General features: G+C 45.7%; 1 protein-coding gene across 7 annotated transcripts in view; it reads left to right on the forward strand.

Annotated features, from left to right (window-relative positions):
• tanc2a (tetratricopeptide repeat, ankyrin repeat and coiled-coil containing 2a) overlaps positions 1–26,637 on the forward strand; it is a 1,096,529-nt gene that overhangs the window by 635,149 nt on the left and 434,743 nt on the right. For 6 of the 7 annotated variants that reach the window (XM_085966617.1, XM_085966618.1, XM_085966619.1 and 3 more), the window contains one exon: positions 23,867–23,977. The exons of the other annotated variant lie outside the window; for it this stretch is intronic. In XM_085966617.1, the coding sequence (XP_085822743.1) occupies positions 23,867–23,977 (111 nt within the window). The remainder of the gene's footprint in view (positions 1–23,866; positions 23,978–26,637) is intronic. 7 annotated transcript variants of the gene reach the window in all.

Below are 26,637 nucleotides of genomic sequence, written 5' to 3' on the forward strand. Positions count from 1 at the left end.
CCGTGACTTGCAGGACCATGACGCAAACCTCGAAAAATTCCTCCGCACCGCCCAACTCCTAAACCTGACATATAACGAGGAGAAGTGCATATTCCGCACAAACCGCCTCGCCATCCTTGGCTGTGTTGTGGAACACGGAGTCATCGGCCCCGACCGGATGCGTCCCCTTATGGAACTCCCACTGCCCCACTGCCTCAAGGCCCTGAAGAGGTGCCTAGGGTTTTTCTCCTATTACGCCCAGTGGGTCCCCTACTATGCGGACAAGGCCCGTCCGCTGATCAAGTCCACCTCTTTTCCCTTGACGGCAGAGGCCCGCTTAGCCTTCCACCGTATCAAGGAGGACATTGCCAAAGCCACCATGCACGCAGTGGACGAATCCATCCCCTTCCAGGTGGAAAGCGACGCGTCCGACTTTGCCCTGGCCGCTACCCTCAATCAGGCGGGGAGACCTGTGGCCTTCTTTTCACGAACCCTCCAAGGCCCGGAGACCAGACACTCCGCTGTTGAGAAGGAGGCCCAGGCGATTGTGGAGGCTGTGCGTCATTGGAGGCACTACCTGGCCGGAAAACGATTTACCCTGCTCACTGACCAGCGTTCAGTTGCTTTTATGTTTAACAACAAGCAGAGGGGCAAGATCAAAAATGACAAGATCTTGAGGTGGAGAATCGAACTTTCCACCTACAACTACGAGACCTTGTACCGGCCCGGGAAGCTAAATGAACCCCCGGATGCGCTATCGCGTGGCACCTGCGCCAGCGCGCAGATCGATAGACTGCGGGCCCTCCACAATGACCTCTGCCACCCGGGGGTCACCAGGTTCTTCCACCTCATCAAGGCCCGCAACCTGCCTTACTCTATTGAGGAGGTCAGGACCATGACCAGGAACTGCCAAGTCTGCGCTGAGTGCAAACCGCACTTTTATAGACCAGACAGGGCCCACCTGATAAAAGCCACTCGCCCCTTCGAGCGCCTGAGCGTTGATTTTAAAGGGCCTCTCCCCTCCTCCGACCGCAATGTGTACTTCCTCAATATTATTGATGAGTACTCCCGTTTCCCGTTCGCCTTCCCCTGCCCGGACATGACCAGTGCCACGGTCATTAAATGTCTGAACAACCTCTTCACCCTGTTCGGCTTCCCCAGCTATATCCATAGCGACCGGGGCTCATCGTTTATGAGCGACGAACTCCGTCAGTACCTGCTAACTAGGGGTATTGCCACAAGCAGGACCACCAGTTACAACCCCCGGGGGAACAGACAGGTGGAAAGAGAAAATGCGACAGTTTGGAAGGCCGTCCTGCTAGCCTTAAAGTCTAGGGGCCTTCCAACCTCCCGCTGGCAGGATGTGCTTCCCGATGCGCTCCACTCTATTCGGTCACTGCTCTGCACTGCCACTAACGCCACCCCTCATGAGAAAATGTTTGTCTTCCCAAGGAAGTCCACATCGGGGACATCGCTACCGCCATGGCTGACGTCCCCAGGGCCGGTCCTACTGAGAAGACACGTGAGGACCCATAAAACGGACCCCCTGGTCGAGAGGGTCGACCTCCTCCACGCCAACCCCCAGTATGCTTACATCGCATACCCGGACGGGCGGGAGGACACAGTCTCCATAAGAGACCTTGCACCCTCGGGGGCCGCAGTAACCCACTACCCACGACCACCCCCCCCACGATCCGATATCCAGCCCCAGCAGACGGCAGGCCTGGGCCCCGCGACCCGCTCGACATCTACGAGGACGACACGCCTGTGCCACAGCCTACGCTGGACTCGACGCCGGAAGCTTCACTACCCCTGCCGTCGCCACGCCGATCACAGCGGCAGACAAGACCTCCGGAGAGACTCCAATACACTAACTTTTAATACACTTCACCCCGCCGGACTCAATTTTAAACAAGGGGTGAATGTGGTAAACCACTGTTTGTATTCCTGTTTGTCCTGTTTGTATTCCACTGTGTATATGCCTGGACATGCCTCGGCTGACTCCTCCCACAGGTCCTAGTATAAAGGTGATTGCTCCCCAGCCCTTTGTATCCTGGACCGGTCGACCACTCGAGGCAGACCTCCATTCTTTTGTTAATAAAAGCCTTTAGTTACTCTTCTAACTCTCAGTCTTTTATGAGTAATTGATAGCGCATCAACAGGTACTCTAATTGGCAGGATATGACTTGTGGTGTTCTGCAAGGATCTGTGTTGGGGCCTCAATTATTCACTATTATTAATGACTTCGATGATGGGATAGAAAGCTACATATACAAGTTTTCTGGTGGCACAAAGCTAGGCGGCATGATTAGCAGTGCAGATGGAAGGATAAAATTACAAAGGGATACTAATAAATTAAGCAAATGGGAAAAACTGTGCCAAATGGATTTCAATGTAGGCAAGTATGAGGTCATTCACTTTGGACCTAAAAAGGATACAACAGAGTACTTTCTAAATGGTGAAAAGCTAGAAACAGTGGAGGTCCAAAGAGACTTAGGAGTTCATGTACATAGATCATTAAAATGTCATGGACAGGTATAGAAAGTAATCAAAAAGGCTAATGGAATGCTGGCCTTTATATCTAGAATACAAAGGGATAGAAGTCATGCTACAGCTATACAAAGCTGTGAGTATTTCTGGGTACTACACCTTAGGAAGGATATATTGGTCTTGGAAGGAGAGCAGCGTAGATTTACCAGAATAATACCTGGGCCCCAAGGGTTAAATTACGAGGAGAGGATTACACAAACTAGGGTTGTATTCCCTGGAGTTTAAAAGGTTGAGGGGTGATTTGATCGAAGTTCTCAAGACATTAAGAGGAACAGATAGGGTAGATAGAGAAACTATTTCCGCTGGGGGTGGGGGGGCGGCGGCTGTCTAAGAGTCGTCTAAAAATTAGAGCCAGGCCTTTCAGGAATGAAATTAGGAAACACTTGTACATGCAAAGGGTGGTAGAAGTTTGGAACTCTCTTCCACAAACAGCAATTGATTCTAGGTCAATTGTTAATTTTAAATCTGAGATTGATAGATTTTTGTTAACCAAAGGTATTAAGGGATATGGGGCAGAGGCAGGTACATGGAGTTAGGTCACAGATCAGTCATGATCTCACTGAATGGCGGAACAGGCTCGAGGGACTAAATTGCCTACTCTTGTTCCTAATGTTAATGATTAAAGAACAGCACTGTAGTTGATAACATTCCTCTGGATAAACACAGTAGAAGAAAACTCATCACTATGAGGGACTCCAGTGACATGCAAATCATGTCCTTTTTTTTAATAGGTTTGATTGGGTTCTCAATTTTTTTGGATATATATATTTTATGCCACTATTCTACTTATAGGTATAGATTTACACATATTTTATGAAAGTGTATATTCCATATGATGTCATTTTACCTTTTGCTTACATTCAGGCTTCTTGGCACGACTTCTTGTGCTGGGAGCAACACAGGCTGAGGGGGGAATGAGGCGGCTTCTTTGGTCTTGGATTCTGGGTTTTCATTGGGGCTGGGGTGGGGGGATACATTTGGCATGTAAATGTTCAAGGAAAGTAAATCGCTTGAATTAAGTGATTAAAATAAATGATTATATTGAATACGATCAACCAAAACACTGCTGTACTTAGGAAAGGACATTTTTCACTGCTCAATTTTTTGAGGATGTGAAGGAGGGGCATTATGCACTGGGAAAGAACAGGCTCGATTCAGTTAGATTGATATTGCCTGTGATTTTTCAGGCAGCTCTATGTTCAATGCAGATTGACCCCATGAGATGTCTCTCGAGAGATTTCGCTCAGGTTTAGGCACAGGGACACAAAATACTGTATGATGATATAATCAATTCCAAACAACATTGCTTAATTCTGACATAGGGACAAAGTATCATGTTATATAATATATGTTTATATTTTATATATATATTACATGTATAATAAATATATATACCCCCAAATAAACTTATGAAGGAGAATATATACAATTTAAAAGTACTTTCAGATTATATTGCTGTTCTATCAAGAAAAATCTTATCCCTGATTCAAAATATCTATGAATATAATGAAAAAAATCTAACTGTTTTCTAATGTCTGTATGTAAGCTAACTCAGTTTAATTTGCAGAATGGCTCATTAAACTATAATAATAGTGTGCTACACAAGTGTTAACAATAAAGCCATTGGTACGGTATTAATGTACCAAAGATTAAGCCTGTAACTGATATTGTTTGAAGTTTGATAGAAGGGATTATATCACTGTAAATATAACGCTAACATGATTAATCTTTTTGCCCTATTTCTTGACTCCCAATATCTAATACTAGCTGGGGGGCCCGGCTTTGCCAGGGCTGTTTTGGGCTGGGGGAGCCCGGCTTTGCCAGGGCTGTTTTGGGCCGGGCGGTTTAAATCGAGTGCCAGGCTTTGGGGCCCTGTCTGTGTCCCTTTGTGAAACAATGGCTGGCAGATCCCTGAGATGAAAACGATTAGTCCCGCCCACACACACACTTAATACCTTGAAAGATGAAAGTGAAAGTACTTATAAAACGTTTTTGGTAAATCTTGTTATTTTTAAAAGAGATACTAACTTTCAAAGTAGTTTGAGCTGGAAGCTGAAGTCATGGCACTGAAACAATGGCAGCCAGATCCCCGAGATGAAAACGATTAGTCCCGCCCCCACACACACACACACACCGATTGGCCAACCATCAGGGGACCGTACTGTAGGATTGGTCAATCGTGACGGCACAGGATTGGTCGAACCTTGACGTCAGTCAATCAATGCTAGCAGATAATGAGTTTAATTTTGAAGGTTTTTTGCATAAGGCGCGAACAATTTTCGTCCGACCGAAAAGTAAATACGCTTACCAGCGTCCCGGAAGCGTAAGCTTTCTTCGGAGGTAACGCGCGCGTAGGTACGCGGTATAACATTCGAGCGCATAGCCGGACAGACGCACACCCGAGGACAGACAGACAGAAGGACAGACAGAAGGACAGACAGATCGACCGCTTTATATATATAGATAGACTAGCTGGAGTGCCCGGCGGTGCCGAGGCTTTTTCGAGGGCATGTTGTTGGAAGAGAGAGAGAGAGAGAGTGTGACTGGGGGGGAAGAGAGAGAGCGACTGGGGGGGAAGCGAGAGAGAGCGACTGGTGGGGAAGAGAGAGAGAGCGACTGGGGGGGAAGAGAGAGAGCGACTGGGGGGGAAAGAGAGAGTGACGGGGGGAAAGAGAGAGAGTGACGGGGGGGAAGAGAGAGAGCGACTGGGGGGGAAGAGAGAGAGCGACTGGGGGGGAAGAGAGAGAGCGACTGGGGGGGAAGAGAGAGAGCGACTGGGGGGGAAGAGAGAGCGCGACTGGGGGGGAAGAGAGAGAGCGACGGGGGGGGAGAGAGCGACGGGGGGGAAGAGAGAGAGTGACGGGGGGGAAGAGAGAGAGTGACGGGGGGGAGAGAGCGACTGGGGGGAAGAGAGAGAGCGACTGGGGGGAAGAGAGAGAGCGACTGGGGGGAAGAGAGAGAGCGACTGGGGGGAAGAGAGAGAGCGACTGGGGGGAAGAGAGAGAGCGACTGGGGGAAGAGAGAGAGCGACTGGGGGGAAGAGAGAGAGCGACTGGGGGGAAGGGGGGGTTGGGGGGGAAGGGGAGGGGGGAAGAAGGGCAGGAGGGAGGAGGGGGGGAGGGCAGGAGGGAGGAGGGGGAGGGGGGGGAAGGGGGAAAGACCCCGCCCCATCTCCCGAGCCCCGCCCCTCTCCGGAGCCGATGTCCCGCCCCGCGATCTCCCGATGTCCCGCCCCGCGATCTCCCGATGTCCCGCCCCGCGATCTCCCGATGTCCCGCCCCGCGATCTCCCGATGTCCCGCCCCGCGATCTCCCGATGTCCCGCCCCGCGATCTCCCGATGTCCCGCCCCGCGATCTCCCGATGTCCCGCCCCGCGATCTCCCGATGTCCCGCCCCGCGATCTCCCGATGTCCCGCCCCGCGATCTCCCGATGTCCCGCCCCGCGATCTCCCGATGTCCCGCCCCGCGATCTCCCGATGTCCCGCCCCGCGATCTCCCGATGTCCCGCCCCGCGATCTCCCGATGTCCCGCCCCGCGATCTCCCGATGTCCCGATCTCCCGATGTCCCGCCCCGCGATCTCCCGATGTCCCGCCCCGCGATCTCCCGATGTCCCGCCCCGCGATCTCCCGATGTCCCGCCCCGCGATCTCCCGATGTCCCGCCCCGCGATCTCCCGATGTCCCGCCCCGCGATCTCCCGATGTCCCGCCCCGCGATCTCCCGATGTCCCGCCCCGCGATCTCCCGATGTCCCGCCCCGCGATCTCCCGATGTCCCGCCCCGCGATCTCCCGATGTCCCGCCCCGCGATCTCCCGATGTCCCGCCCCGCGATCTCCCGATGTCCCGCCCCGCGATCTCCCGATGTCCCGCCCCGCGATCTCCCGATGTCCCGCCCCCCGATGTCCCGCCCCCCGATCTCCCGATGTCCCGCCCCCCGATGTCCCGCCCCCCGATCTCCCGATGTCCCGCCCCGCGATCTCCCGATGTCCCGCCCCGCGATCTCCCGATGTCCCGCCCCGCGATCTCCCGATGTCCCGCCCCGCGATCTCCCGCCCCGCGATCTCCTGCGCCCCGCCCCCCCGATGTCCCGAGCCCGCCCCCCGCCCTCCCGAGCACCGCCCTCCCGAGCACCGGCTCCCGCCCTCCCGAGCACCGGCCTCCCGCTCTCCGGAGCCCCGCCCTCCCAAGCTGGCTTCAAGACCGCCGATTGCGGCTCAGAGACGGCCGGCGGGCCCGGTTGCCGGGGTAACCCTTCTCGCTCTCCAAGCCGATTGCGGCTGTGGGAGACGGCCGGCGGGCCCGGTTGCCGGGGTAACCCTTGCCGCTCTCTAAGCCCCGCCCGAGATCCGCACTCCCGAGAGCCCTGCCCCCCCGCATGAGCCGAGCGGGGAACAGAGAGAGACGCCGCGTCTCAGCTGCACCTGCTGCGCGCGCACCCTTTAGTAAGATAGCGGCGCTCGGCTGAGGCCCGCCCCTCCAGCCTTCACAAAGATGGCGGCGATCGGGGGCCGCTTGTTGACTGGGGCCGGGAGGTGCCTAGCTCGGGCGTGGGTGCGGAGGAGGCGGCCGAGGCTTCGAGGCCTACCTGGAAAAACGGGGAAAGGTAGGAAAATTAATGAGATTAGATAAAAGATTTAGAAAGTAATTAACTAACTTTTTTTTTAAAAGAATTTGTGTTTTAAAAGCAACGTTTTTTTGAAAGACGCAGGAAGCGGGAAAAAGAAAGGAAAAGTTTGGAATCAAGATGGCGGCGACTCACCTCGGTTCAGAACGATAAGGCCCGCCCACACACGCACCGATTGGTCGACCGTCAGGTCACCAAAGCGTAGGATTGGTCAATCGTCCCGTCACTCGACCGTAGGAGGGCCCGGCCGCACGCGCCAGCAACCCGGCGTACGATTGGTCGACCTCGAGGTCACTCTGTCGCTAATGAACGGATAATGAGATGCTAATGAGCGGAATGTTGAAGGTTTTTCGGATACCGCGGGCGCGATTTTCGTCCGACCGAAACGTAAATACGCTTACCAGGGTTTCGGAAAGGTAAGCTTTCTTTCGTCGTAACGCACGCGTAGGTACGCTCTGTAACTTTCGAGCGCATAGCCGGACAGACGCACACCCGAGGACAGACACAGAAGGACAGACAGAAGGACAGACAGACAGACAGAAAGAAGTATCTGTTTATATATATAGATATACTCCCCGCGCTCCACCATTGATGGTTGTTCTGTCTGTCTCTCCACCTTTAAAACCTTCCTTAAACCCACCTCTTTGACTTCCAGTCCATTTTTTCTCCGATCACCTCTGTGAAGTGCCTTGGAACTTTTTTCTAAGTTAAATACACTAAATAAGTGAAAGTTGTTGGGCTTTGGTTATACAGAATTAGAACTTATTTATCACTGCCGCTAAGAAATGTTACATAAGCACATTTCATTGGTCCTCCTTAAAATTATTTTGTTCCATCTGAAAGACGCTTAAATTCTGCTTTATACCAATTTATTTTAAGCTTATTTTCTTGGAGTTTGTGTATTTACTGAGCACTTGGGTGAAAGAAAGGAAGATGATGCAACTTGAGGCTTGTTCAGGAAAGAAACTGTCGCCGTTACACTGCAGAAGGATTGAACCCTTCTCACACCAAAGCACTCTCCTTAACTTTCTTTTGGGGGACGGAATCCAAACCGCTTTCATGTCAATTTATGGAAGATTTTCTTGTTGATAACTGTGATTAACTGGAATGCCAGTATTTATAGTCCACCACTATTTTTGTTAAAGGTGCCTGATTACAAAGTACATCAGTGAGCTAAGAAAGAGTAGGTGGATAGCAAAATACTGCAGATGTTGGAAATCCGAAATAACAACAGAAAATGCTGGAAAAACTCAGCAAGTCAGGCAACATCCATGGAGAGAAATTTGAGTTGACGTTTCGGGTTTGACCCTTCTTCAAAAAGAGTAGGTGGAAGTGGGCTTAAGAGTTTCATCTAGCTTGTCAACCACCCACATGAAGGGGAGGAAGGGGAAATGGCACAGTTAGATAAAAAAATAGGCAGGAATTTTCCCTCAGACATTTTGATTAGACTGTTAACTAGATTTTTGCCTGATCCAGTGCCATATGAAAGCCTGTGGCTACTTTTATTATGCATGAAGGGAGTCAGCTGCATAATGCACTATAGGAGGGGGCATCATAGCAGACACTATCTTGTCCGCATGATGCCAACAAATCTGCAATTTGGAGCCAGGACCAGTGAACATGATCCAGATTGCGAAGCTTGGTTGATTTCTCTCTCTCCTTCTAAATCACAGGGACACAAATGCTATCTGTCCACTGCCCACTGCTACACGACTGAGATTACCTAGCGCAGCACAGACCAGGATTCAAACACGAGAGCTTCCTGGCCTGTATGGCTCAGTGCTACACCATGTGGTGCATTTACCCACTGAGTCATTGGGAGCGATCAGTTTTATGGCTTTCTTTATTTCTGTTTTGGGAGTGAAATTGTTAACTGAAAAAGCAGACTTGCAATAAAAGGTTGTTGTTAAATGGAACATCCCTTGAACAGAAATTTCCCTTTGTCTTTGTAGTATGTCAGGTACTGTAACTTTACATATAGTCAATGTCTAACCCATATGCTTTAAATCAGTCTTGTGTGGCTGCAGCAAGCTGTAAAGACAGACCATGTCTTTATTATCTATACATTCAATAACTTGAAGTGATTTTATATTTGGCTTTTATACAATTGAGTATAGATAAATGAGTAATTAGTTTGCCCAGAAAAATGCTTGAATCAAGATTAGCCTTGGAAGATTATGAAGTTTTCTGCTCCTCCAGTTATTCAAAAATAAAACGAGGTTTACTAATACTTGCCTGGGTTACTGTCTTTTGTAAGGTATTGAAAAATTCTACAATCTTCAGATTGTCTGCAGAAATATCACATCTGTGATTTTGATATTTTCAGACTAGCACATGGATTGGGAATCCTTAAGTATTCTTAATGTGAATGCTGTATTTGCAATCTATGTCTGAATCATGCTTCAATTGGTTTCCACAATTTTTCCTTTTGCTTCATACAGCCAGCTTTATTTAATAACACTATCCCCGTTCCTCACACAATGATAAAACTTCAGCTAAAATTTAAAATGTATTTGTCTTCAAATCCACAAATGAATGTGTTGTGAATGTGCAGCATGTCTTTTTTGTTGTCATGAGCTATGGATAGAAGAGACAAAAGTTTAAATTTACAGATGCAATAGAGTGTCTGCAAACATCTTGAGCCGAGCTGGCATGGGGAGGATAAAAGGAATAAGTGCACTTCTGTGATGTTCTTCAGAATATGTTTTGATTATGGTGGGATTGCTAGTTTAAATTGACTTACAACATTAAACAGGACTGGTTTCTGTAGGTATCCCATCCAATTACATAATTTCCTACTTCTTGGGCCAAACTAATATTCCATTTGTGCTTTGCAGTGCTTTAGTATTCTCAAAGCTGCCCATAACTTGCAGACAGAGCTTTTTTGAAAGAGATCCCTAAATTTGCAGTTATTTCAAATTCTTTGTTTAGTTCAGAAACAAAGATATCGTTTATTATTTAACCGGTATACTTGTTTTCATATCTTGTCTTTGGTGTTAATGTGAATAATCCTCATCATGAATATATGTCTGGTAGTTCTTATGGCTCACTGTGTTAATGCATGGCATACTGTACAGATCAGGAATATTGCAAGTTTGATCTGTGCTGAGTTTTCTGATCTCAGTACAAGAGTCGCTGAAATTGGCCTCATTGTCCTCAGACTAAAAAGCAGTAGGGGCTTCTCGCTCCTGGTCCCTAGCCACTGCTGTGAGAACGCAAGTGTAAGGATCATTCAGGACACTGAAGCTGATTCCAGTGTCGGAGGGAAGAGCACTAAGGAGCGACCAGATATGCTAAGATTCTTCAACCTTAAAAACATTAATCTGAGGGGACCCAAAAGGTATATAAGATGCTTAAAGGATAGATAAAATAAATCCAGAACTATGCTTTCAGATAGGCCAAAGCTATTGCAAGATGGCACAGATTCAAGCTTGTGAATGACAGAAGCCAGGAAGTATTTCTTTAATAGAAAGTAATCAACAGCAGGAATGGGTTGCCAGAAAGCGTGCTTGAGGTCAGTGCACTGGAGTTATTAAGACTAAGATCAAGTTGGCCCAAGTACCATATTATTTTGTGGTGACGTGATCTTGGTACTATGTACAGGAAACTTTGGTTTATCCGGATGTTGTATGTCCGGAATACTTGGATCTAACGGCAAAAATCAGGAGCTGTTTTCTGTAAGTTTTTTTAGATCTTTTTTTTTCCCCAGTCAGCCACTGCAAGGTCTGCAGCTATAGCAACAGCTTCAGCTAGAGACGCTTGCAGCTGCAGCCGACTCTTTAGAAGCTGTTGCTAAGCAACAGTGTTTGTTGTCAGATACGGAGATGAAAACCTCCGTATGCTTCAACATTAACTTTGTATGTCCGGCAGTTTTGATAGATCGGCAACACGCCGGTCCCGTCGGTGCCGGATATCACAAAGTTTCCTGTAACTGGATTGGTGGAATAAGATGCTGTTGCTCAGTATCTTAATTCTTGCTGATGATAGATTTGGCCAAGTCTCTAACTCACTGCATTTCCCTGTAACTTTTTTTTGTGTAACTGGTTGATCTCCTGTGATCTTGCCTCTAGATAATTTTTTTTAAATGTCTCTTTCTCTCCCACTCTCTCTTTGTGCCTTCTCTGTCTTTCTGTTTCACTGATTTACTGAACTTGTATTTTTTTTGCGTCTTGTGCATGCAGCAAGATTAGAGCAAAAATTTACACGATTGGAGGTAACGATCTGGCCTGGGCAAATGTCAGGTTTCAGGATTTTTGATCATTTTTTCATGGAAAGGATTTGGGATTGAGTTATATTTTTAGTGTGTTTTAAAACAAAATGAATTTGCACAGCTTTTTTTTTTTTAAAAAGCCTCGGGCTGCAGGCATTGAATATGTGTATTAAAGCCAGATGGGCCAGTTTGTGGAATGTCACAGCTCCGTCTACTTCAAACTGATGCAATAAGGGTCAGTTGTCTCAACCCAGATTGATTAGCTAGAATAGCCCCCCATCAGGTGATACTTTTTAAAACCCACACACCAAGGGAGGGGGAGATGTAGTTGGTTTTATTAACAGGCCTCATGGCAAATCATTGAATCTGGAGGAATTCAGCATCACAACCCTCCCTCTATCTGGGAACACAGGATAAACGACCAAGGGATATAGGGGCAGCCAGGTAGGTTTTAAAAGCACATGACTGCGAGCTCCAGGCATGGAGTCTGGAAGCTACAATGCAGGAGGTCAGCTTTTGCAGTAAGAAGTTGTCAAAAAAGAAAGGTAATCCCAAAAACAAGTCAGTCCATAAAAGAGACCATGTGCTTGGTTTTATTGGGGCAGTAATTCCTCCCCAAACGCGTGAGTACGGAAGGGGTACTCACGCGTCTGGACGGAGGAAATGCCGGTTTTCAGCATGCGCTGAAAACCGGCATTTCCTCTCCTCTAACCCAAGAGGTGAAGAGGCTAGCGCGTGCGCTGTAGGGGGCAGCATGTGCGTCTTGGATTTCCTCTGTTTTGGGGGATTTGCGCATGTGTAAAGGCCTCCGGTCTTTACGCTTGTAAAAAGCACACGTAAGTATTTTTACAGGTAAGTGGTATTTTAGTGCAATTTAGAATTTTTTTTCCACAGGTTTATTATTTTAAAGAATCTACAATAAGGTAAGTTTAGTTTTAGACCCTTTTTATTAAAAATTTATTTTTTTCAAAAAAAAAAATTATTGTTTAAATTATTTTTTTAAACTTATTTATGCTTAATTTAATGATTGGGATTTTTTAAAAATTTTATTTAAAGTTTAAGTAGTGTTTTGGGGTGCAGTACTTTTCATGAGTTTGACAGTTCTTACTCTCAAACTTATGAATGAAGTTTCCCCTCCCCTGATTGGCTGAACAGTGCTCACCTGATCCCAGCCGGCACATCGCACTAACTACGCCGCTGGGTCAGGTTAGCACAGCGCGCGCGCCGACATCAGAACCGGGCCACTGACAGGAAATCCACTGCGGGCCAGGTTTCAGATGTCGGCGCGCCGGGTAAGTGCACATCGGGGGCTTGCACGCGCGGCAAGCCCTCAACACCAAGTTCTGGGCCATTATTCTTTGAGAAAAAAAGTGAGATTGAGTGAAGTAGGTGGAATTTGCCATGAATGTCTGTTCACTTTCTGCCTGTAAATAAAACAGCTTAATAATTTATACTTAGCCTTGTCTCACTAAGGGTTCTTAGTCCGACTTTGAAAGGATTGGAGAAGCGCATGGGAGGCATGTGAAAGAGACGACATCCAGTTCAGATCACAAGAGGGTCCTATTATTGCACTGCAGCGTTAACATAATTAGATATTGGGCAATGCAGGTCAACTGCTGAACATAACTGCTAACAGGAGTTACCAGCACTGCTGTATCAGAGAGACTATCTAAGGCTAATTTGAAACAGGGAGGAAAGACTGGAATGCCTGTCTGTGAGTTGCAGTAACACGCAGGGTTACAGGAGAGACTGGGAGTTGCGGAGTCTGGACTGTGAGTCTACTGGCTGGGTAGGGTGAAGCTTTGGAAGGAACACTAGATCCAATTTCCCCTTCTTCCCCCCCCCCCCCCCTCCCCACCTCTAAGTTGCAAGAGAAACTGCAGGGGGAGGGGGGTGATGGTGGTGGAGAGGACATGAGCTTGGATGAGTGTGGGAAAGTTGCAGGGTCTGAAGCTGCAGCAGAAGGGAGTGGAGGAGGAAAAACAGCCTGAAGGCCTAAATCTAGAACAGGAAGGAAACACAGTGGCTACTAAAGCTGGAGTCAGAAAGGAGTAACAGAGGAGCCATGAGGTCTGAAGCTGGAGTGAGAAATGGGAGCTGTAGATACTAGAGCCTCAGCTTTAATGGGGAGTTCATTCAGTGGGGCCTGAAGCACCGAATCCATGAGGCGTTGGAACGCCTGCGCCGCATTTTTAAGCCCGAAAGGCATCCGTAAAAATTCAAAGAGGCCAAATGGGGTAATGACTGCCGTTTTCTGGACGTCCTGAGGGTGGACGGACACCTGGTGGTCTCCGCGGACGAGATCGATCTTGGAGAACCACGACGTTCCGGCCAAATGGGCGGAAAAATCTTGAATATACGGTATCGGGTACCGGTCTGGAGTTGTGACCTTGTTGAGGCGCCGATAATCACCACAGGGCCGCCACCCGCCGCTGGGCTTTGACACGATGTGTAGCGGGGACGACCAAGGACTGTCAGATCGGCGAACGATGCCCAACTGCTCCATAGTGGCGATTTCCGCCTTCGCGGCCTCGAGTTTACTGGCCTCTAATCGCCGAGCCTGGGCGTAAACCGGGGGGCCAGTTGTCGCGATGTGGTGTTCAACACCGTGTTTGGTGATCGTCGCAGAGAAAGTGGGTCGAACGAGCTCCGGAAATTCCTTGAGCAGGCGGGCGAAATCATCGGGCGGCGACTCGGTGTGGGCAACCGCGTGGGTCGTGCCGAGGCCTCGAAAACCGGGGATGGGGGCTCGTGAGGCGGCATGGATCAGGCGGCAATTATGTACGTCGACCAGTAGGTCATGCGTGCAGAAAAAATCGGCACAGAAGATTGCCAGTGGTATCGTGGCGGTGATAAACTCCCAGTGGAAGAGTTGGCCGCCGAGACACAATCGGATACGCCGCTTCCCGTACGTATGGACGGCGCTGCCATTGGCGGCCTGTAGTGGAGGACTGCGCCGCCCAGATCGGACGTCGAGAACCGAAGCGGGGAGGATGCTGCACTGAGCGCCCGTGTCGCATAAGAAACGCCGGCCCGAAATGGAGTCAGTGATGTACAACAATTTCCCGGAATCTCCAACTGTCATTGTGGAGGCGAAACCAACCTCGGGGCTTCCCTTCCGGTCGCGCAATCGGTGTTGCTGCTTTCTCAGTGCCGGTGGCACGAATTTACACGGGGGTCGGCAGCATCTGGCTTTCTGACCGAAACGGGCGTGGTAGTCGCAAAAGCCGGTCTGTGGAGGTGCTGAGGCGGGCTTCTTGGAGGCGGGGCGCGTCGAGGTGGTGCAATACTGTTGCATCACCGCGTAAATGGTGTCGGCTTCGGCCACGAGCGCCACACCCTCCGTAGCCATCGACCTGGCCAGGGCTGCTTGTACCTGCGCAGGGAGCTGGCTGAGGAACAGTTCACGAAATATAAAACACTGCGGCTCCGACCCGAGGAGGGTGAGCATGTGGCTCATCAACTCGGAAGGCTTAGCATCGCCTAACCCGGGGAATGCGAGCAAGCGTAGTGCGCGCTCCGCCTTTGTGAGACCAAATACTTGCATGAGGCGCGCCTTGAGCGTTTCGTACTTGTTCTCCGCGGGCGGGGTCTCCAGCAGGCTGATAATGCGGGAAGCCGTCGAGCTGTCCAGTGCGGAGACCACATACAGGTAACGGGTCTGATCCAGCACTATGTTTCGCAGTTGGAACTGAGCCTCCGCTTGAACGATCCAGGAGGCTGCCTGTTGTTCCCAAAATTGAGGGAGCTTCAAACTCGCTGCATTTACATCCATCTTGTTCTCGAGCTTGTCTCCGCGAAAATCGTCCGCGAAGCTTCGGGGTCACCAATGTAGAAATCAACGGATTCCTATCTAAATCACTGAGGTCGAGGCAGTTCAGTAAATTAACCGAATTTAATTAAACTGGTGAACAAAACAAAGCAACAGCAAACAGGTCTACACAGTAACTAATTCCACGAGGTCTGAACTCCGAACCTCCCACCTCTGACGTCATGACGTCATCACGTTTCCCACCACTCGGCACCACGTGACCAACGTGATGACGTCATCGCGTTTCAGGGTTTTTACAGAAAGCTTGTTTACACTCAGCAAACGGACATAGGTGCTGTAACATTGCTTTAAAGACATTTGTACAGGAGATCATTGGTGGTTTTACCACAAGGCGACCCGAAGCTCAGGGTCACCCTTACGGACTGAATGGAGGTGTTCCGCAAAGCGGTCACCCAATCTGCGTTTGGTCTCCCCAATGCAGAGGAGACTGCATCGTGAGCAGTGAATACAATATACTAAATTGCAAGAAGTACAACTAAATCGCTGTTTCACCTGGAAGGAGTGATTGGGACCCTGGACAGTGGGAAGGGAGGAGGTAAAAGGGCATGTGTTGCATCTCCTGCGCTTGCATATGAAGGTGCCGGGTGAAGGGGAAGGGGTGTTGGGGGTGATAGAGGAGTGGACCAGGGTGTCCTTCAGAATGCTAAAAGGGGAGGCAAGAGGAAGATGTGTTTGGTGGTGGGATTACGCTGGAGGTGGCGGAAATGGCGGAGGATGATCTGTTGAATGTGGAGGCTGGTGGGGTGAAAGGTGAGGACAAGGGGAACCCTATCGTGGTTCCGGGAGGGAGGGGAAGGGGTGAGAGCAGAAGTGCGGGAAATAGAACGGACACGGTCAAGGGCCATGTCAACCACATTGGAGGGGAATCCTCGGTTGAGGAAAAAGGAAAACATGTCGGAAGCACTAATATGGAAGGTGGCATTGTCGGAGCAGATGCGGCGGAGATGGAGAAACTGGGAGAATGGATTAGAGTCCTTACAGGAAGCCTGATGTTGACAGCTCTGGTTTAACACCAAATAGTGGTTTGGGATTTCAGGCTTTACAGGAAACTTTGTGATATCCAGCACTGACGGGACCGAGCTGTTGCCGATCTATCAAAACTGCCGGACATACAAAGTTAATGTTGAAGCATACGGAGGTTTTCATCTCCGTATCTGACAACAAATACCGTTGCTTAGCAACAGCTTCTAAACAGTCGGCTGCAGCTGCAAGCGTTTCTAGCTGAAGCTGTTGCTATAGCTACAGACCTTGCAGTGCCTGACTGGGGGAAAAAAAAAGCAACAAGAACTAAAAAAACGTATAAAAAATGGCTCCTGATTTTTGCCGTTAGATCGAGTATTCCGGACATATAACCTCCGGATAAACCAAAGTTTCCTGTGTATATATATATATCAGCATATAGTTATTCTGAATTAGGCACAGATCTAAAGCTTCCTTCCAAAAGTTCTTCCTTGCAAGTTGTCAACTTGATATGAATTTGGGTCTGCTCTAGACACCTTCTCTGGCTCAGTGGTGTCAGTTGCTCCGATAAAGGGTCCGAACATTTGACTTTTCTGGGAGTTGGCTCGCACTCCCCCGTATCTACCTGTACAATAGTGTGACTCTGAGGTGTAACAATAGTACTGCCTTTTGACCTGAACTGGATATCTCTGTCTTTCAAGTGTATCTCTTCAGTTTCTCCGAAGATGGATGGAGTGGACTGTTAGTGAGACGAATCACAAGGTGGACTAATTCCACCTTGCCTATTAACAGTTTACAAAGTCTTGTGCGAAAATTGCTGTTTACATTCTTTATTTAGAATATTGTGAAATTGGTATAGAAAGCACATTTATAACAAAAGGATACATATTCATGAGCAAAAATTGTGCTTAATTTATAGATTGGGGAGGGTGGTGGGTGACAGTAAGGGCTTTTAATAGTTGGTGGCATTGTGGGAATGACGGAGGAGGTTCAGTGCAATCTGAAAATGAAATTCTATATGTGAATTGTACAAATTAACTCCTCCAAAAAGGTACATATGATCTGATCAGGAATAGGATTGAAAATTATCGAGATAGAGATCATCCAATAACCTATGGAATGTGCCGATTTCTATGCTGCCAGGACAATGGAATTGGCACCTGTGGAAAGCCACTGGCCAGGGTTAAATAATGGAGGTACAAATTTAAAACTGATACCAGGCCTGCTCAATGTAATCGATTAGGAATGGTGATCATTCATTTTAGTTTAAAAATGTAACCCATTTCAGAATCCACCATTCTTAAAAAAAAAAAAGCAGTTTCATGGGTTTGCAATCTTTATCATTCTTGCTAAACATATATGTCATTCCTAATATTTCCCAGATGTTGACAAGTCTGGAATGTTCCAAGTTTTGCTTTGAAGGTCAAGGAGACATTTTGAAGAACTTTCCCTCGACATCAAGTGGAGTAGAGTTCATGATGGCAAATTGTACATGGTCTGTGGTTTAATGGACCAAATCGTTTTTTTTGTAGCATACATTTTTAAGTTATTAGAGTATAGCATTGTATTTCCTGATGAAGTGATTTGGTACGTTGCTTTTGTTTATTGACTAATGTGGGTGGTTTTAGTTATAAATAGCGCAAGTTGAGTGTATTATAGTGCAACACATCTGTTGTTGGCACCCAAGGGTCAGACCCTATTGGATGTAATACACAGATGACTGCTTTATGGAAGATCCTTATAAAATGTCAATTCCGAGTGCTCAACCATTTATACAGAATCATGGAAGTCAGCGTGCAAGCAACTCCTCAGTAAGTTCTCAATTGCAGTGAGAATTATCAAACAGATTAAAATTTCTTGCACTGGCAGGAAATCAAATGGGAAACTGCCTACTCATGTAAGATATTTAAACTGTTCGCTTATTTTAATGCATAGTGCTGCTGAGAAACCCCTTGAAGAGTCCTAGGCCCAGTCTTGGTTTCTATAGAAACAGCTAAGTATTCTGATTGTGACTCTGCTCCAACGCTCTGGCCTTGATTGCAATACTGTATACCTATTGAATATAATACATATGAGTTGCCAATAGAACAGATGCAGGTTCTATTGTAAAATATTTTGGTATTATGGCTTGTTATATAAGGTTATAGCTAGGCCGTGTACTGGGCTCTTTTATTTGCTTCTCAAAAATTTTTTGTCTTTTCCTTGGAACCGGGTTTAAGCTGTCTAAAAGAATAGCTGCTAGCTCAAGGAGCGAAGACTTTGATATTGCCTATAAACAAAACTTAACCAGGTTAAGATTGGCTAGTTTGTGAAACTGATGTAGGGAGAATAATTCTGCTGTGCACTCCTGGGATGAGTTTTTTTTTATTCGTTTATGGGATGTGGGTGTCGCTGGCAAGGCCAGCATTTATTGCCCATCCCTAGTTGCCCTTGAGAAGGTGGTGGTGAACCGCCTTCTTGAACTGCTACAGTCTGTTTGGTGAAGGTACTCCCACAGTGCTGTTAAGTAGGAAGTTCCAGGATTTTGACCCAGTAACGATGAAGGATCGGCGACATACTTCTAAGTCAGGATGGTGTGTGACTTGGAGGGGAACTTGGAGGTGGTGGTGTTCCCATGCGCCTGCTGCCCTTGTCCTACTAGGTGGAAGAGGTCGCAGGTTTGGGAGGTGCTGCCAAAGAAGCCTTGGTGAGTTGCTGCAGTGCATCTTGTAGATGGTACACACTGCAGCCACGGTACACCGGTGGTGGAGGGAGTGAATGTTTAAGGTGGTGGATGGGGTGCCAGTCAAGCGGGCTGCTTTGTCCTGGCTAGTGTTGAGCTTCTTGAGTGTTGTTGGAGCTGCACTCATCCAGGCAAGTGGAGAGTATTCCATCACACTCCTTACTTGTGCCTTGTAGATGGTGGAAAGGCTTTGGGGAGTCAGGAGGTGAGACACTCGCCGCAGAATACCCAGCCTCTGACCTGCTCTTGTTGCCACAGTTGGGAATGCATAATGAAAAATTGCGCACTGTCAGCCAATGTTCACTGTAAGGTCAGCTTTGCTCTGCATGGCCTGTTTCTTTCAATGCGCAGTCCCTTTAAATTTCCGTGCGTGCGCAATATTTGCAATGTAAAAGCCAGTGAGCGGCCTGCGTGGGACCTTGCAGATTACTGCGTGGCTGCGCATACGCGCAGCTTAGTGGGAACATTGCTGCCAGCCCATAATTATGCATTCAATAAAGTTAATGGATGGAATATTGTGAGCTAGGAATGCACAATTTTGCAATATGTGCTCCTAGCGTGTCAGGAATGGCACAGCAGAATTTTTACCCCAGTGTGTGTGCAAGCTTGCCACAAGTATTAAGGGGTTGTCATGTCAGATGGAAATTCCAAAAGACTTTGTTGGCGGTCAGATGAAGTAACCATCTCTCCAGATAACGATTGGGATTCTGCCCACATCCCCATGTACTCAGGTGATCAAAATGAATTATTACTGGCCTGTTGAGAATGAACTGAGGACAGCTTGGAAGAACCTGGACTTCACGTAAAAGGAAGTGAGGGATATATCTAAGCTGCAGCTGCTCATTTCAACCTTATTTTCACATCACAGTAGTGAGCTAGAACTCCATGACAGAGGTATGCACAAATAAAAGATCATTAAAGGCAGCAGTTTAAAGATTCCGAGAAGAGAATGGGATTCTGGAGAGATTTGTACTTTCAAGTCAGAAAATATGTAATGTAGTAAGTTAAACATTTTGCTCAATCATTTTTGCTTCTGTGTGAATCTATATTATATAAGGAATTGCATTTGTAATTTTAACCTGACTTGCAAGATCTGATGGCATGGGCATCCTGTGTGCTTTCTGGTACAAAATATCTCAGTAAAAGGGTAATTATGAATGAGTTGGTGGTATGCTAATTCATTCACTCGACACATAAAGTTGTAACATTTAAATTGTAGAATGAGTGAAGGTTGTACTTAGAAACTGACATGTTACAGGGAGCATGAATAAAAGGTCCAAATTGTAACAGCCACAATGCCTATGCATTGCACAGGACACCACTTAATAAAGTAAATTGGCCATTGCCTTATATTATAATTTGTTTAGGACTGCAACAAATGACCATAATAGACAAGTGACTGCTCTATAGAAATGGCAGTAATTACAGGTTACAGTCCAGTATAACAAAAGGTCTTTGAACTCCTGCTAATTACAGCTCAACAAATCATGTGTTTTGGAAGCAAACCTTTTAGCTCATTAGAATCTAATAATGGTCTTTATGAATCGTCAGTTAAGATTTATTTCCTGGGGATATGTGTGGATAAGAATGTATTTATATCAAAATATTTGTGGTTAGACTTGTGCTAAAGTTTAGTTTCTTGAAATTGATGGTTCAAAAATGTTATATAGTGTATCTCGACTTGCATCCAGAATGACACTTGCTGGAAGGAATTTGTTCTATTTTACATATTCAAGTCATTCTGGTTTCTGTCAGTGAGATTGAATTGGAACTTTATTTTCCTTTTTTTTAAGCTTGATTGTGCTTGACAGGCTCTTTGGAATGTATCACTCTATCTGTACTCCAAGTCTGTGACACAGCAGCCCTAACAGTATTTTACAGTAGTGTAAAAACAGAACAGCATTTTCAAATGATGAGGTCATGGAGCTGTGGCGAGATGCCAGCAATGTTTTGGCTTGTGCTGGCTTTTGATGGATCAAGTGTGCAATAGGTTCAACAGATCATTAACACAGCAGACTAGAATGCTTAATATTAGTGAAGTTCTACAGTGACTGATTTTTGAAGGTTATACAAGGTGAATACGGCATAATATCCTGCTGACATGGTCTGTGCCATTAAGAATACTAGGAAATGATTTCATCTAGCAGCAGTCATCACCCGTATCTCTTAACAAAAATAAGCCTGCTCTGAATTTTAAAATAACCTTGGAGGTTCAGCAGACACCTGGTGAGTTTAGTCTACTTGTATGGGTTTTATATTACTGAGCAAAAGGCAGAACGCTGAGGCCATAAATTAACCCCTCTCATTTGTAATAGGAGGAAGCTGATGTTGTACGGTTTGTCTAAATACATGGCTTCCAGTGATTGCAGAGAATTCGGAGTGCAGTCATACTCCAGCTACTGGTCACAGACTGCTGTCTGTGGCGGGTGATTCATATCTGGCAGACCCGAGTTACAATATTGACTGGCCACCACTGGGTCACACTGAGGTCAGCTCCCTTCATTGTACAACTTATTTTAAATGTTAGGAGAGCAGAGGCCGGAGAATGCACTTTCTCCGAATACTATAAGATTGAAATGTAAATGTATGAAGTGCCCAGGGGTCAACAAACCACCTGGGCACTTTTTTAAAAAACACACGTTGCACCAAGCTGGAGATTACACCATCCTTGTGGATTCAATCTCATGAGCCTGCCTCCTGGGGGAGCCGTTAACTTTTTGGCTTTTATGTGCTCAGTCAGATCAGGACTTTGCATCTGAGTTATACTGCCAGTTTTGTGTCGATGCACCCCCCTCCTCCCCAACACTTTATATCAAGAAGAAAGTAGCAGTATAACTTCAGCTTAATTGTATGATTTTTACTGCCAGTTTGCTTAAGGTAGCAATCTAAACTCTACAGCATTGTAAATTACAGTCCTGTTGCTAGTAAAATTCGATATTTGGGAGTTCTGTTTACTTGATTTTGATAGAGATGGAGGTGTTACAATGAGCTCACAGTAAATTCTGAGAGCCAGAGAAGTTACACTGCAAATGCTGGGTGGCAGAGGGTTAAATTATTTGCTGTAAATTTTTTGACTGCATTCTGAATATGTGACTGGAGCAGTACAGTGGAGTTACTAGAAGAATCGTAGGAAATGTATAATCAAAGTTGAAACTCCAATCTGTGACCATTCAGTCCTGAAATAGGAGTAGAATTTTTGCATGCATACTGGCCGTCAATAGCCATGTAGAACAATCTCTTTAGTATTGTGTGGGCATGGCTAATGAGAATGTCATAACCGAAATAAAGTGGGCATAACTTTGGGATAATAAGTGTTGCTCCTTTTTTCTTCCCCCCTCTTTCCTTCCTTTGGTAATGCAGAAAGCTATGAAATCTTAAGTGTTTTTAAAGCAGACTATGACTAATGTGCTCTGGTGTTGGTGTGGATAAAATATTTTAAAAGAACATTGTTGAATGTGGCTGTGCCTGACCAACTGGTTGATAGACACTAGTCTGGTCTCCCAAGATTTATTTATTTTGGCTTACTGCCTGCTAATAGGGACAATAGTGTTATACTCTGTAATAAATACATATTTGTCTGTTTATTATCGCATAGTTCTGTAGTTTGCTGGAATACACTGAGAATTGCAGTTGCTACTGGCACAAATGTACTTGTTATCACTTTCCTCAAGGTAAATTTTCTTTTTATTTCTACTACTGTAGAGCTCCTCAGGCGCTAGCAAACTCCTCATCCAAGCACTTATATATAAAGCTAGACAATGAGTTTAGGCAGGCAATTTGACTCTGTGGGGCATCACAGGTGTCTGATTTTGTTTTTGCCCTGTGCTTACATATGACCACTGCTGGAGAACAATGAGTAGATCAGGAGTGCAAAGCCGAGCTGTTTCTTTTTTCCTCTCTATTTGATTGAGGAGTCATACAGGGCTTCACTTGTACACCTCTTAGATTCCAGTTTAAGAATAGTCTTGTCAAAGGACTGAGAGCAGATTAATACATGGATGGGGCAAGGGTGTCACAGAGAGGGACACAAATAATTAAAAACAGAATAGCAGAAATATATATTTTTTTAATTGTATGCATTGTAACAGACAAACATATTGTGCATTTTTAAGAGTGTCATGTAAATGACCTGCAGGATATGTAGGCTGCCCTGTTCAGTGTTATGTCTGATTTAAGAAGTACTAATCACAATGTACATGTCAGCCATCTTAGAATGGCAACATGAAAGGACCCTATTTAGCCATCCTCACAGATTGATGGAATTATGTGGTCTATATTTGGTGTGTGGTGTGAGATCAGAGAGAGATTAAATACCATATTAAGTGGTGGCTTGCCTTTTAGGCTATATGTTTTTTTAAGAAAAAAATCCATAGGAGATAGCAGTATAGATTCTAGAAAAATAAACATAAGAAAATAACTCGGAGCTCTACATGTTTCCTTTCCAAGTTACTTAGAAATGCTTTCCTTTGAAAATGTTTCTGAACATTATTATTCTTGTTTCTGGGCAGAATACAAAAGTTTTAAATAGATGTGAGTTTTGTAGTGGTTTTGAATTACAATGACCCGTAGTGAATCTCTTGTGTGCATATTGTACAGTACTTGTATTTTTGCTTTAACCTCTAGTCTGCTAACCTCATACCCTGTATATAGTACTACCTGATTAACAACATGTCTCCTAACTGGTAGTATAAAGGTTAATGAAATATAAGTGATATGTTTAATGATACGTTAGAGTTTTCACTAAGGATAGCTGAGGTAAAGGGGAAGAAATCTGCATTAGTTTAGTGTATTGTGGTTTTGCACGTAGTGTATTTATTGAAAAACAAGACACCTTGTATTTCTGTTGTAGATGGTTAGTACAGCTGCTTTCATGCAGCACAACAAATAAGTAATTCAATCCGTCTCCGTCACAGTGGGCCGTTTAGTTAACTGCTTCCATCTGTTGCCTGCTGTTCCCCTCACTTACGACCCTCTTCCTCTCTTGTCCCAGCCCCCCTGAGGAAGGCGAAGTTTGTGGAAAGCCCTCGAGTCCCAGAGTCGGAGCTCAGCTCCCCAACCAGAACCACAGCCAAGAAGCCAGACTTGGATGCTTTCTGCCCTGGTAAGCGTGTGCAGGGTTCAATTCTCCAGCAGCTAGCAAATTTGATAGTTGTATTATTGGGTAGGCTGGTGCATATGTCATTCAAAAGCAATTCTCAACAGTGCCTTGATAGAGCCAAAAGCTGTGATGTGCGTGGAGCTGTTGTAATCTGTGCAGTGGAGGAACTGGTAATGTTTAGGCTGCTTTTAGTGTATAATACTAGAGAGGGTGAGAAGGAACTAAAGAATGTTGTAGACATAGAATATCTTTTAAAGAAGGATAAATCTGTTAAAGATTGCATAGTGCTTTTAAATAATTTGGTTCAGAATGTCCTATTTCAAAGTTGTCACTTCTAAGAATTGCAATATAGAAATGCCATAGTTTAAACTATGTGCACGCTTGTTGTGATAATGGTCTGGTCTGGTATAGTGCATGTGGGATGGCTTAATTTATGCTCCAGGCATACATTAAATGGCATAGCAGAGGAAAACGCTTGCTGTAATCAGAAACTGCATTTAGACTCCTACTATTTCATTTTGTGACGTGGACAAGTTAGACATTTTGAATGGATTTAAAATGGGAATAAAAAGCTTTGAACAGTTTAGATACAGAAGTGCTATCCCCAAGGGCTTCAACTATGAAAACATTCCTGTACTTCACTTTTAATGCAGTACATAGTTTATTTCATGCTGTAGTTCAGTAAATGTTGCTAGTAGTTTTTTATTGCTCTGCTGATTCATCTAATACCAGTTATTAAACGATCCCTTTCAAAACTGCCTTGTAGGATATCCTGTTCAGAAATTCTGCAGGATACCTATGGGATCTAGAAACTAAATCTTTGTGGCTTCCCCACTGTAGGTCTAATTACAAATCTTCCATGACGACTTCCACAGTATCTTACAAACTGCAGTTGCTTCAAAGGAATTTTGTGCTTCGTGACTCTTTTTTCCCCCTCTTCCTAATCCCCCGCCATGCAAAGATTTTTATTTTTAAAAATCTTGCTTTTCTTCCCTTCTTGGGGTCTCCCTGAACTATGCATCATTCCCTGACTGGGAAAGTGTTCTGAGACACCTGCAAGCACTACTCTGCAAAAAGTCACTCGGAGGTGCTCAAGGTACCTCATCCTGTGACTTTCCCCCTACACCTGCCAGTTAAGGAAGTGTCTCTGGCCTGCGCTTAGTATCATTAGGCAAAGTTGAGATTTCACTCAGTTTTGAACTACAGTCTCAAACCTGTATCCTACTGTCTGTGAAGACACATTGACCTGGATTTTGCAGTGGTAATGACAGCAAAACTCTCGGCGTTCGCCATCAATACCCCTCTGAGACTGACAGCAACTTCAGAATTTAGCGCATGCGCAGATAAACGCAGAAATCGCGAAGTTGCAGTCAGTCAACCACTGCTGCGCCACAGGTTGCAACATGGAACTCACCAGAGCCGGCAGTCAATTGAAATCACATACAAGGACAAAAACTTACCCTATTATGCTGGAATATCACTGTTCAACACCCCTCCCCCCCACCTCCCTGAAAAAGTTAAGCCTTGTTGAAAGAGGTGTAACTGGGTTTTTAATTGTGTATTGACCGCTGAGCAACTGCTCTGGCCCTGAAAAACTAATTTTTTATTTATTGAATGTTAATTTTTTTCCACTAATGATTAAGAATTACATGGTTTTTAAAATAAGTTTCTTTTAAGTTTGTTTGATATTTCAGCTTCTATCTTAATCATATGTGTATGTCCCAATCTTTATTTCGCTCTCTGTAAAAATTATAAAAAGTAAATTAGAATCTGTGCATTTTTCTTGCTGGTTTGCTGTCTGTGAGAATTCGTCAATGTGATTGGCTGCTTAGCCAGCTTGATGACATCACTGTTGCTGAAAACTGGAGATTCGCTTGATTTGGCTCCAGATTCAAACAGAGGTCGGGAGAGCTGAAATCGATGCCACAGAGATTGCTAGATCTTTGTGGGCAGCTTTCTTCGAGATCAGCGGCGAGCGCCGTCACTATGCTGCTGACTGCAAATTTCGGGCCAATAGAACACCCAAGCATATTCTACTGTGCTGTCTGAATGCAGTGAGATTTCTAAAACATTGAAATTAAAGCATGTACAGCTCCTGATTTTACCAGAATGAACTCTCCCAAAATCTGCACATTGATACAACACTGTCCCATTAAGTTTAGCTGCTAGATTTAAGCTATGTTCTCAGATTACACAGGGTGTGCAGTATGAATTGTTGACACTAATCACATGTAGCCAAAAGTTGATACTGAAAATTATTTGAATTCAAGTATGGAATATTGCATCATCTTTGTCAGCATAACTAACACCTTTATAGACTGTTCTGCTTTTTACTTGATTTGTAATCTAGCATTTTAATTTTGATACCAGGAATAGGCCATTTGGTCCAATACAGCTGCCCCTTTTTTGGTTGAACTGAACCCAAGTTTTCTATCTTCTCAACATAGCCCTCAGTTATCCTCTTATTTTAGTCAAGTTATTGTGGAAAGGTGTTTTGGTACATGATGTCAAGGCACACACATTACTGCTACTGAGAGCAACAATTTAAAATGGAGAGTATTAATATTTCTATACTTTAAAGTAAAAGTGGGATTTAAAAAAATATAAGTTGCATGTAAGGAAATTGGATCTTAAAAGATTCAAGTCAAAGATAACAAAATTAA

This window comes from Somniosus microcephalus, chromosome 24 (assembly GCF_052327205.1).
Source record: "Somniosus microcephalus isolate GS21.2 chromosome 24, FLI_Smic_1.0, whole genome shotgun sequence".
In the NCBI taxonomy this organism is placed as follows: Eukaryota; Metazoa; Chordata; class Chondrichthyes; order Squaliformes; family Somniosidae; genus Somniosus; species Somniosus microcephalus.